The sequence below is a fragment of the Ictalurus punctatus genome, chromosome 9 (assembly GCF_001660625.3).
Source record: "Ictalurus punctatus breed USDA103 chromosome 9, Coco_2.0, whole genome shotgun sequence".
Taxonomy (NCBI): Eukaryota; Metazoa; Chordata; class Actinopteri; order Siluriformes; family Ictaluridae; genus Ictalurus; species Ictalurus punctatus.
Window position 1 is genome coordinate 21,595,215 of NC_030424.2, and position 13,914 is coordinate 21,609,128.

The window sequence follows — 13,914 nt, forward strand, 5'->3', positions numbered from 1 at the left end:
GGCTGACATCTTCTTAAGAGATGATAGGAGAGCCAAATCAAATAGGATGGAGCAGTCACTCTGTGTGCAGATAGGTAGTTCATTTCACCGGCTCTGTGTTTGCATCCCCAGTGACTCCCTGCCCGGGGAAGATAGCTTACTTGGACTTCATTCATTATTCCAACCCTAGCCCTTTCAGTGTCTCTAAATGCTTGCCTTTTGTTCTAAGCTAAGATGTATTTCCTCACTCTGATGAGAATCTCGAAATTTAGGTTTCCAAACTAATGCACATTATCACTGCCTTCTTTTTTATGTAAGAGAGTGAAAATCAATTATTTTTTCTGTGAGACATAATTGGGTGCAAATGAATGAGTTGAGTCTTTTGAAACAATGGATCCTTGGTTATTCTCATTAAATGTTTTTATTGCCCCCTGAGGTACAATGTGTGGGGAGGATTTTTAAACAGTTTCAAAGGAATAACTTTGTTAACACTTGTAAGTTGGATAAGTTGTGCTGCAGAATTCTCTCAAGAGCTTTCATTGATTAAATATATGTCAGTTTACTGATGCCTATTACCACAGTTTAAAGGCACAAAACCAGTTATCAAGTCATGTGACTGAAGATTCAGCTGACGTTCAGATCAAGACAGATATTCAGAAATATCTCACCGCATTTCTGTTTTTGCCGTGTGATTACAATTTTAATGCAAACATACCTCACAGTTACTCATACTGCTCTAGTGTAAACGTGTAACGTGTGATATTAGGTATCATTATTATACAATTTGTAGCAGGACTGATATTACTATATAATTTGTAGCTGGACTGATTCTCCTGGGTAGTAGCACCTAATCCAACTATTGCTTTTAGTTGCTTCTCCATTTGTTCTTCCTACTATTGTTTTGTTCTTGGTTTTGTTTCTGGTGGTGTATAAGTTTTGGATTAAAATTCTTCTCAGATAAATATAAAATAATGTGCCAAATAATATATAAATTTGTATAAAAATATGAAATGTGGCCTAATGTAAAAAACAACAACAACAAAACATATTTAATTAAGGGGTGAAATTTCATACAAACATTTTAAAAGAAATATTATACATGATAAAGGAAATACATCATGGTCCATAGCTATTTAGCAAAATTAGTGAACCTTCAAGAATTTTAATCAACATGTATGTTAATCTTTCTAAATATAATGTTTTCACTTACTTTATTTATTTATTTATTTATTTATTTTTACCTTGTATTTACGTTTGGTCTCAGGCTCATAACAGATGCTCTGGGAACTCCTCATACAAAACCATTGCTTGTATAGACCTTATTAAGCAGAGGAATTACAAAGACAATGAATGTGGAAAAAATGATCACCTGCCTCTGCCTGGTTGATGTAATGACAAGAAATTATTAAGTGGGAAGAGATAATGAATATTAAACACCTTGTGAAGCAAGCTCTGACCTGATGGGTTAAATTGAAACTGTGTATCCTGAGGGGGAAAGCTTCCTAAATTGCTAATTATTAGTCCTAAAAGGGACGTGTTTGTGATCTGTAGGCCTGTGAAACAGTAGATGTTGAATAAAGCAGCAGTGGAGGCCTCTCTATGTCTTTAGGCAGGTTTCTCCCTAGATGCTCTGGCTCGTCTTAAACAATGAGGGCCCATGAGCGTGTTGGTCCCGGGGGCCCTGCTGAGCTGAGGCCTGGGGGCTGGGTACTGAGGGAGCCACTCTCCACCACTAAATGTGGAAGGGACAGATAAGGGCTTAGCCGCTCACTGAGGCCCTCTCCCAGGAGCCCAGGGGAAAATTTGCAGTTATTAAGAGGAAGATGATAGCGATTAAATGGTCTTTGTGCTCTTGTTCACTGAGTTTCCTTTCCCATTTTATCCCCTTCTCTTATTTAGTGGGTGTATATGTGAGGGGAGTGTGGAGTTTAGCTTCATCTGAAAACCGAAAGTAGTTATTACTGCTACAGTACAAATGACTTTTTTTTCCCTGATACTTTGCTTCTATAGATACACATGTTCAAGGCAAATCTCATGAGTGTACCACAGTATGTGTAGGCTAATTTCTAGTTTCTTATTAATGAGATACACTAGTCCCTCAAGACTGTTCAGTATGAAAGGCTGTTCTACCTCTCCTACCGTATTACTTATTCTTTCAGATTATCTAACTAAAAAAATCAGCACTGGATTTGATTACTGACTGTTATTATTTGTGAGTAGCACCAATCAATTATACCAGGATTTCTTTTATGGTGGGTTGCAATTAGATGCATTACAACTGCTAGATAAACAATGATATGTTGATGTAGCTTTTAATTTATGTTGCACATGTTAAATTTGAATATTGCTTAACAAATCAACAATGAAAACCTTCACTTCTGACTAAAATGTGACCTAGTTTCATTCTTGTTACTTCCGAAACTGTACGCTATTAACTACATAGTGAGTTTTGGCTGTTTGACCATTTTGTAGCTATCAGTGAAAGCAAAATGAAGAATATTCAGTGTGTTCATGAAATCTCACAATGCATTGCTGCAGGTTAGTGTCCAGATGATGTACAGGAGAGGGTAAAAAAAAAAAAGTCAATGTGCTTTAACATGTGTAGGGTAAAGAGAATAAGTCACAATTATGGACACGGGGGATGATTTTCTATAGTTTTGGATTCACCAATAGTAACAGTGATATTCTTGAGACCTATCATTATCAATATGTTATTCCCTTTCTATTTAAGTGAAAATGCAACCTTTTATAGTTTTTATTTATTTATTTGTTTTTATAGAAGTATTATAGATCTTTGATCAGCATTTGAAATGCCCCTGCTGAAAAAAAAAAAAAAAAACCAAAACAATAGAAACCCTCATAGAATTTGTAATGGTTATAATGGGTATTGGATTTAATGGAAACTGTAATGGTCCCTGTGGGTCTCTACTGGTTATTTGTTGCCTTCTGTTAGTGGAATGTTATGTCTAGGGGATACCATTAAGCCATTAAGTAATGGTAAGGGTTTTAATGGTTAGCTGATGGTTTGTAATTGTATTTGTAGTGGAAATCATTTTAATTTCTGTGATGGTTTCTATAGTTTTTTTCTCCAGCAGAGTCTAAAGGTAATTTTTACACTTCTGCACTTGTGATTCACTTTCTGCTGCTATGGATAATGCCCAAGATTCAGGGTTTCTTCAGTGGATACTCTCCACTGCATTGTTTATTGCAGAATTACTGTACTTTTATTTACTAATTTAACACATTTATTACAGTTTGTCTTTATCGTATACAGCTGGAAAAGAGTAACGACACTATCCAGTGTCACCCAAGGATGGGTTCCATTTTAATTCCTCTCAAAGATTCTTCCTCATGTCATCTCAGGGGTTCTTCCTTGACATTGTTGCCTCTGGTTTGCTTATTAAGGATCTAAATGTGCATGCAGATTTCTGTAAAGCTGCTTTTTGACAATGTCAATTGTTAAAAGCTCTACATAAATGAAACTAAACTGAATTGAAAAGAGAAAACTTAGAGGCATAAAAATGCATGTTCTTGACGTCTTTAAAAAAAAAAAAAAAAAAGTATTTATCATTTGAGGCAATACCGTAATCTAAAGAGGTTTAAGTTTTCCTAAATACATTTTCATTATAAACATAGCACTCGATGGAGCTCTTTTGAAATGGAATGAGGCGGAAGTGACATCATCCGCGGGGCGGAAGCGCTCTCCGTGCTCTCAGCTGTCAAAACAAAAAAGCAGGAACTGCGACGGTGAGTGATAAATAACGCAGTGCTTTACCTTTTGAAAATCTCTAAAGGATAGTTTTATAATTATTTTTTAATAGTATAGTAGCGTATTAGTATAATAGCGTTAGTGGTTGACTGTTGACAGCTGATGAATTTGTTTCAACTCAGTGTTTGTAACCTTTTTAGTGTTGGACAGTGGTATTTATAAAAGATAACGTTTTATTGTTGTTGTTGTTATTATTATTATTATTATTATTATTATTATTATTATTAATACTGACGCAGCTTCTGATGGTGTAAACTGAAACACTGTCCTGCAGCATCGAGCATTTTTTTTTTTGTCTGATTCTGATGAAAAGAAAGAGGGTAGAAATGCGAGCAAATGAACCGCTCACGTTTCTCCCATTTTGTTGTTCCCGCGGATCTAAAGCGAGATAAATTACTTTGCGGTCTGTCGTAAACACGGAAGCTAATACAGTATGCAGTTGTCATATATTTTTGGCGTTTTTTAAGCGATCCGCGCTGAAGGGCATCAGTGTTATGTAATCTATATGCGGCGTGCTTTTGTTTTGCTCGTTCGCTGAGGACGCATGACGTCATAGCCAACGTCACTGATGCATGGTGCAGCGCAGAGCTCCGCATGCAGCATCTCTGTCTGTGTAGAAACAGTTTATGGGATACAGCAATGAGACTGAAGTGCAAACGTGTCTAAAAACTGTCCCAAACCTTTCCCTATATTCTTATGGCATTGGTGTGCAAAAATAAGGTTATATAATCATCCATTCGTCATATCATTTGTGCCAGACTTTATTTATTTATTTGTGCCTTTTAGTATGAATATGTTTGCCTTAAGGTTATCTATAAGCTATTATTCTCCAAAACAATGACAAAATTTGCTTTTAGAAGATATATGCATTAAAAATTTACAGTCTCACTCTACCACCAATACTGATCAACTACTCTGATGACATCATTCTGCACTTCAGCTTCTCATCAGATTTTCTGTCCAATCAAATGCTCTCTTGAATCTAAAGTGTCCCGCCCCCAACAGTTGTAGGTTTCCTGGCTTTGAGGTAAGCTAAACGCTACTGGCTATTTAAAAAGGGGGAGGGGCCACATGATATGTCCGTCCCTGACTTCCTGTTTCAGTGTAAATTACGTTAACACATTGAATAACGCTATGTGTTTCAAGCCACTTCATGGCGACTTTAGATGACACCTATCTTAAATTTCAAATTTCACTTGAATGTAGTCAATTTTCATATTATATTGAGAATGTGATCGACAAACAGCTATGAGATCATTTTTTTTGTCTACTTCATGTGACATTTTAGCAAACTTGCATGAATGAAAGTAACTGATTGCCAGAAACCCCTACACATACTATGTGGCCAGAAGTATGTGGACACTTGACCATCACACCCATTTGTGGGCCTTCCCAAAACTGTTGCCACAAAGCTGGAAGCACACAATTATATAAAATGTCTTTGTATGCTGTAGCATTACAATTATTGTAATACTGGCTGCGCACCAGGCCTTCTCACCTGACATCAGTGCCCAACCTCACTAATGCTCTTTTGGATTATTGGGTACAAATCCACACAGCCATGTGCCAAGACCTACTGGAAAGCCTCCCCAGAAGAGTGGAGGTTATTATAACATAAATGGAGGTCCAACTGCATGTCAATGCTCATGGTTTTGGAATGGGCACATATGTTTAAGATGGTCAGGTGTCCATATACTTTTTGTTATATAGTGTAAGAGAAAAGAGCTAAGAGCTCTTAGTGTGAAATCGCAGCAGATCAAACCACTGTACAAAATTAGGTAAATATTAAAGCGCCTTTATTATGCTTTTTCAGATATTACCATTCATGTAGTGTGTTATATGGCTGTTTGTGAATGTAAAACATCTGCAAAGTTTCAAAAATCAAAGAGCACGACAAACAGAGTTATTGACTCCCAAAAGAAAGAACGGATTCTGAACAGCTGAAACGAGTCGTCAGTAATTCCAGACTTACTTCCTGTACAAACCTACGTAGGTTTGTAACAAAAAACCTCACCTCTGGTCTTCATTGGCTGCTCCCGAACAGAAAAACCACTTTGCATGGACTCTCAAAGGTTGAGGATGTAAAGCGTCAGTAGTTAGAATTAATTTTTAAAATGATACCACAGCAGTTCAACTCCGACCTTCGTTTGTGTTCCCGTCATTTCACCGACGACTGCTTCTCAAATCTAGCTGAAGTCAATGCGGGATTTACGAAACGATTATTCGTTAAAGATGGGGCCGTACCCACTTTAGTTGTACTATCTTGTGCCTCTGGATCACAACCTGTAAGTATGATTAATTATTTATGTATATATTTTCTACAGAGTGTTCCAAATGCGTGGATTTGTTGTATACGTATACAGCCAGTGCACAGCTGTTAGCCTGTTAGCTTGTTAGCTGTCAGCCTCTGCTAATTGCCCATTCAGATGTGGTATTGGGCGTTTCCTTTCCAACACGTGCTGTAAGTAGTAGACCAATCACAACAGACCGGGACACCTGACTAATCAGAGTAGAGTCGTTTGTGACACGGAGAAAAAGAGTTGATGCTGCTATGTAAATTATGAGAAAATCGAAGTGTTTTTTTCCACCTTGGATGCATGTTAATCTATTGTATGAGACGGCTAAAATAAAATTAGGTACCTTTATATAGCATAATAAGGTCTCTTTAACTTATCTTATGATGCATAGCCCACCCATGAAAGTGAGGCTGAGTGTCACTTTCAACAAGACAAAAGAAAAACATTATGTGGATCACCAACAACCAAGCAAGTCGGATGACTCAGACTCTGCTTCATTCGTGTGTTTGGGGGTGTGACTTGCAGGGAACATTGAAGAGAGCGGCTGTTTGGTCACTATTTGACCAGAACATCTGTGAAGCTAACTACACTTATTCAACTGTAAAAACAGTGTTTTAGTAGTGTTCCACTAGTGTTCTAGTGTTTCAGGCAGAAGGCTAGAGCATAATTCAAACAACCCTTGCCATACTTCAATGTGTGGAGAATAATGCTTTGTTAAATATACTGTGCTTCTTAGCAATAATTCCAGGTGTAAAAACATCTCATTGAGGGATGTGTAAACTGAGTATAGCAGTAACACTGATTTGTTTTCCCAGTATCGTTACAGATATGGAGGAGCTGGTGCAGGATCTGGTGTCTGCATTGGAGCAGACCTCGGAGCAGGTTGAGCTGGATGATCTGTGGCAGGAGATGGTGCTCAGGCCACTGCAGCACCGGCGCCAGGTTCGCAGGCGGAGGGGCCGCAAACGACGCTGTGATTTTGAGCACAGCCTCTGCCTCAGTGAAGCATCTGAGTCCAGCCTGGATGAAGCCTTTGTGAGAGAACAGAGACACGGGGCTGCAGGAGCTGTGGCCATAGCAGCAGGTCCTGTGCTGGCTGCTAACCACAGTGATTCCGATGACACGCTGATTGTCAAGCGCTGGACTCCATCATCACTGTCCTTCCGTACCAGACAGCATTCTTGGCCAGAGTCAGACTCATTCACAGAGAACACACCAGGAAGACCTCTGCGCAGACGCCGCAAAGTCAAACGCATGCCACCAAACGTGAATGTAAACGTGCAGCAGAGATTTAGAGTGTGTGGATTGGAGAGAGGTGAACAAACCCATCGTCATTGTCACCACCACCATTATCATCATCATCAACATCATCATCATCATCATCATCAGAGGTCCTATAAGAAGCAGAGACTGAGCCGGCTAAAAAAGCGCTCTGGGGGCTGGTCTAAGCAGGACAACGGCTCTGTGGGGGCTGGAGTGGGAGGCTTGTCTCAGGAATGCTGGAAGGACAAGATCCTGCGCCAGGCCAAGGAGAAGAAAGAGGCGTCTGATGAGAACATGTCAGAATGGTATTTTGAAAATCTTCCAAAATTCAAATTAGATTGCTAGAAAACAAGAATAACCATGAATACACTGAAGCAAAGAGTGTAAACAAAAATAGTCTGCATCATCTGCAGTGCTGTGATCCTGACCAGGATGAAGCAGTTACTGCAGATGAATAAAAAAATGAATAAATATTGATGGAAATATCAAAAATGTACTATTAAGTGCAGTAAACAGTTAAATGAAAAAAACAAACCCTGATTAGCAGCTATAAAAGGAAATCGACTGGTAGGCTGTTCAAACATGGAGATTTGAGCTGTCTCACCTTTTTAACATTTTCAATCTGAAAATTGGTCTATTACTTAATATGTAAAATTTTTTAACAACATGCAACAATTCTTACAATGGGTTTTTTTTTTTTTTTTTAGGAAAATATAAGCTTGCAAATCTGCACTGGTCACTGTAATGCAAAATACATGAAAGAAACACGTCAACATTTTATATAAAACCTTGTAGTGACTTTTGCACAGTACTATATATATATATATATATATATATATATATATATATATATATATATATATATATATATATATGTATATATGTATCCATCTATCTATCTATCTATCTATCTATCTATCTATATATATATATATATATATATATATATATATATATATATATATATATATATATTGAGACTTGGTACCCTTTTACACAGCAGAACTGCCCCCCCCCCCCCCCCCCCCATTCATTTTAGTAATTAAGCTTGATAACAACTCTGGCAGTGATCATAAAAGTGAAGACATTCAAAACAATCTAGAAGCTCCCCTAAATCTCAATGTCAATAGTCAGTGTGGCCTCATTGCACCATCATTCATACAGGCATCAATTCATCAACTGGATAGGTATTAAAAATGAAGGCCATAAGGCATGTAGTCCTCTGTTGCTGTGGTGATCAGTCGAGGGAATTTGCTGTTGCTTGTTGCCTCTTAGCTACAATTAGCTTAGGATGCCTCCTTTCTAAAAAAAAAAAAATACAAATAAGATGTTTGGTATTGTATTGATCAGTGAGAAATGAAGTTTTAATAGAATCCTAGTTAATTAAATTTGAGGTGAAGTGGATAGCTCTCCCACCTCCCACCTGCACTGGATCCTCTCCAGTGTATCACACAAATGTCTGACGATTGACTTTGACTCAGTGAATTACTTCGGTGTCAATGGAGACCCTCAATTTACTTAACTCATTCTGTTAGAAACGTCAGAGGTGAATGAAGCGCAATCTCTTACTGAAGGAGTGACATGCGATATCATGTCTAGGACTGCAATGAAGTGCGTTTCTCTTGGAAACCTATTGAGTAATAAGCATAACAGAATCTAAGCACTATTGTATGTTTTCGTTTTTTTAAATGTATTTTTAAAAAACTTATTATTATTTTTTATGTTTTTTGCTGCTTTTCCCATAAGCATGCAACATTAGACCATATATCTCACTACTTCTTCTTCCTTCTATCCCACACTCAGACCCCTGCTCCATCTGTAGCCCTTCCTCAGATCCATGATGATGTAATTATCTGTGGGTTGGTTTAAAGGAGAGAGTGAGGCGTCAGCAGCAGCCAATAATAGGCCGACAGCCGGCTTTACATCTTCTAGTTTAATTTGAGCTGACCCCGCATGGCCTCTCGATAGTGCTTGTTTTCTTATTTTATGGAAAAATCAATACTCCTCATGACAGAAAACAGCTCCGGAGAAGAAATAAATGGGAACACTGTGTTGCCCTGTCAATCATTTCTCACTTACACTTGTGCCCCTCGTGCCTGATGGCCGTGCGCTTGGATTGGATGGGAGCGTTTCAAAGAAGTGCTTGTGTGATGTTGGAATTTAAAGCTAAGCTCGTCCAAATCACAATCAGAACTGGACACGGATGGATGTTTTGAAAGTCACAGGGCTGAAGTTGAGCAGGATAGCCAATGCATTTTAAAATGCAAATATCCCACTACCTTTAGGGTCATCACACACACACACACATACCCACACACACACACACTGCGAGGCCAGATGTTAGTTTTAAGCATGTGGTGTATGTGAGTTACAGCTCATCTTCCCTCTTGGCCCTAGCGCACAGACATTGTCCAGACTTTCCTTAAACCAATCCAAGTGTGCGTGAAGCAGCTGTTGGCAGCTCCAGCTGGGCTGAACATCCTTGATTAGACCGGCTTTGGGCTCAGTGCATGGTGCACCACCTGGTGTTCATTTTGGCCTGGCCGGAAGGCCTCACCTTTGGGTACGCACACCCTCACCGGCACTGCAACTCTGGCTCAGAGTGACCCCACCTTAATTTCAGAGAACCAGACAACTATGAATCAGCATCCTTTTAGTTACAGCTAAATTTCAATATGAATTGTCATCATTAAGGTATGTGTTTGTATGTGATGGACTGGTAGCGTGGATTGCTAGTGTTGCTAGGATAGGCTCTGTATCCACTGGGGCCCCTGACACAGGATAAAGTCGTTACTAAAGATTAATGAATGAATTCATTTATTTATTAAGCAAAATTTATCTACGACAAAGATTGTGAATTTTTTCCCTTAATAAAATTGCACTAGTTACATAGTTTTGGTTTTTCATCTGAAAATTGTGGTTTTGTTAATTTGTTGACTTTTTAAAAAAATATTTTCCTGGAGTCTGCACCGTATATGGTGGCAGCCATGTGGTTATTAAAATGAGACACACTACTGCTTCAGATTTCCCAAGCACTGAAAACTGATTCCGGTTTTCAGGTTGAGGTTGGATGGACTGGTCTAGGGTTATTTATTTATTTAGATATTTATTTATTTACAGGTTTTATTTTTTTTTAATTATTGGTTGTTTTGCTTAGGTAGATAAATGTTCAGCTTGTCCAATTAAAATTAAGCCTAAAAAAAGCAAGTATAACATATCCATTATTTATTTATTTATTCTTTCAATCATTTATTCAATCATTTATTCAGTCGTTCTTTTAGAGCCAAAGCTTCCAGATTCGTGAGTTAGACGTTAATATGTGTTGTGTTATTAACTTTCCGTAGCTACTTCCACTTGTCATTACTTTGGTAATTTTGATTTGGGAAAGTAGGCAAGGAGTTTGGGATTGTATTCCAACTTGCCCAAGTTCGTTTTCACAAATCCCTGAGACTAATCCAATTATCTATGCTGAAAGAGGCTGGAAGACCCTTTTTAATCAGACACTTTTAGAAGAGGGCATGGTGTCGGAATGGGTCTCTGTGTTATCAGCGAGACACCCCTCCTAGTTTTCCGTCTTTGTTCTGGAGTGCAGAATAAGCCAGTGCTCAGTGACTTGCCAATGCACAGTAATCTCACCCCAAACTGGCCTATTGGTCTCAAGAGGCTGGGATTATATCCTATTGATTACACCCTGTCTCGGAAGTGTGTTTTGGGCTCACCTCCCCTGGATATATGTAGACAATGAGACAAGAAGGGGAAGAGATTAGCTCATTTAAGGCAAGCTGCTAGTGAGACGTCTTCCTAGAGGTCCTGGGCTGTGTGGAGGAATTTTGATGATGAATCAAATGTCAGCATGAGCGTTGTTTGAGCATGTATTATTCATCTCTATATTTATTGATGCATAGTTCTACTTAACACAAGGCAAGACAGAGACAGATAAACTCGGTTGAAAAGTTCTCCTACTGAAGGTCATGTTAGAGGGGGAAGGGAGGCTCCTACACGCCGAAAGAAAAATGTTATTTTCAATAATGCATGGCATTAATTAGCTACTACTTAATGGAAACCGTTTCATATTGGCAGCGAGCCTCTCAAGGCAACATCACATTACACCTTTAATAATGTTTAATACTTAATGCGCGGTCCTAATTAATTGTTTATATTGCACCTATCATTCTTCTTCAAAACGAGCTCACTTCTTCCTCTTCTTTGACATCCAAGCACGTAAGCAGAGATTCAAGTTCACTTCGAATTTCTAAAGATACACTTGTCACTTAAATGTGCTTGTATCCAAAACAGTTTGATTTCTTCCACATATCTGCTGTTAATCACTCGTGAACCTATGTCAAAAACGAAACCATTAGTACTGTATAGTAGACAGTAGACAGAGAAGCTGGTTTACTTTACATTTTCAAACCCAAAGTCACCTGACTATTCGTTTCAACCAAAAATGGAGCACTGTTATGAATTAATAAAACAGCCTCTGTAATGCTATACATGTTTCTGGGTGTGACCAGACCAGCAGTTCGCCATGAGGAAAGCAGTTGTTCTCCATGCTGCTGTCTTCACAGGGCGATTAACTCTCATTATGAATCTCACAATGCCAGGATGAGCACTGGCTGTCTTCCTCTTGCTGTAAGCAAGATGTAAGCACTGCAATGCTGCTCAGCCTCACTTCCAGAGGCAAACAGTCAGCTGAGGATCGAGTGTGTGTGTGTGTGTGTGTTTGTGGCCATGCACATGTGTGTGCTTATCCAGGAGTGCTGGGCTAAGCCTGTGTTATTCCCTTAAGACCATGACCCCCCTCCCACATCTGCTTCTTGGGTGTGCGAGGGTGCAGCAGTGTGGAGGCCATCTGCTTCTAGTGATGCATGGTGTGCCGGTACGCTGGGCCGCCCGGCGCCCAATATGGTGAAGTCCTGCATCAGCAAGTGTGTGACCCACACCAACCTCTCTCCTCATGGTCAAGGTCAATTCTGATAAGCACGTGGCAAACTGCGGAGCAGATGCGTCTGTCAGCTCCACCCAAGACTTACGGCTCACCCGCTATGTCTTAGATGATACGGAGTGCGATGCATTAATTGACCAAAGTTCTTGTATATAAGTTTTGGGCTGTCAGAATTAATACTAATTTATCTTGATCTTATCATCTTTGGTATAGACATAATTGACTGGTAAAAAGAAAACAAACAACAAAAAAAACTACAGGTTAATCTTTCATTCTTTGAGATTTCTGGATAAATTGCATCAGTAATCGGTTTCAAACTATAGTACTAAAAATGTAATATACAACAGAAGTATATTTATTTCAGCATTTTCTAACTCTAATTGCATTATTTAAAAACTAGCAACTTTGAGCAATTTCCGCATTCACGTCATGTCATATATCCTTGAAAAACATATTTCCTGCTATATGTCACTTTTTTTTTATTATGACAAATGTTTCCTTTTTAAACCTTTTAATCACACATTCATTTATTTTAGAGCCAAAATAATAGTTTCTAGAATACTTACATTCATGGAATTTGCGTCTCTATTTACTCAAAACATTGATAATTATTTGGATTTATATGAGATATTTGTACTACAAAATTTAATAACAGCGCATTGTATTTTCTTAATTAAACAATTTTTCAATCAAATCACAAGGTAGTTGGTTTTATAAAGTATGCAAATGTGTGGAGATTTAATCAGCATAAACAAACGTAATTTATCTAAAAAAAACTTTTAATACAGGAAATAATTGTAAGAATATCACTAACCACCTGTTAACGATGTATTCTTATTTATTGTAGTGATATCTATTTTATTTTTTATTTTTAAATAAGCCTATTCACCTATAATGTCTTTCCATAATTTCATATTGCAAGTTTGTAAAAAAGTTACATGAGCAAAATAGTATGAAAGATGAAAAAGTCCAACATTAGAAAGTATTTTGTGTTAGACTGGGTCATTTTAACACACAAATCTCTCTGATAGCTCTGCATCCCATCCAAAGTGTTTATTCCTAAATCTCTAGGCCATACTCCCAGTGTTCCCAGAATAGGCTCCCAGATCCACTGTGACCCTAACCAAAACAAAGCTTTGATATTGAATGAATGATTGAAGGAATTGTCTGATCAATGCATATGAACTGTCACTGCTTGGAACTGTTCAGTGTCAATAGTCTGAGGTTGGAGTGAATCTGTTTCAGATTTCTGCTGTGAGCTGTTGCTCCAGGCCTCAGTGTCGCTAATAGCAGATGTTGTCCAGTTGTTGCATGAGTCAAAGTCCTGAGGCCTGAGGTCCATTCTGTGCATGAGCACTTCTCAGCAGACGGAGAAAGCAGGAGGGGGAAAAAAAAAATCTGGTGCATTGCTGTCATCCTCAGAAAAGGCTGGGCAGATTAGATTGGAGTTGACAGGGAGGGATATTCAATTAGATTGGGCATGTCAGTCAAGAGCTTCGATCCGCATCTGTACCTGCCCCTCCCTGGCGTCTTTCTCCAAAGCAAGGACCTTGTCTGCTACATCTGATCTGATTCCACTTACATACAGTATTTATTATAGTAATTTTTTAAGACACTTTTAAACATATAAACTAATGTCCAATCCTGAAAGATGTTTTGTC

At 38.4% G+C, this 13,914-nt stretch overlaps 1 protein-coding gene across 4 annotated transcripts in view; it reads left to right on the top strand.

Annotated features, from left to right (window-relative positions):
• The first annotated feature begins 3,673 nt into the window (after positions 1-3,673).
• LOC108270339 (G patch domain-containing protein 2-like) overlaps positions 3,674-13,914 on the top strand; it is a 33,454-nt gene continuing 23,213 nt past the window's right edge. For all 4 annotated transcript variants that reach the window (XR_006983079.2, XR_006983080.2, XM_017476916.3 and 1 more), the window contains exons 1-2: positions 3,674-3,726; positions 6,861-7,613. Coding sequence is in view for 2 of the 4 variants with exons in the window: in XM_017476916.3 (XP_017332405.1) it covers positions 6,874-7,613 (740 nt within the window). In the remaining 2 variants the exon portion in view is untranslated. The remainder of the gene's footprint in view (positions 3,727-6,860; positions 7,614-13,914) is intronic.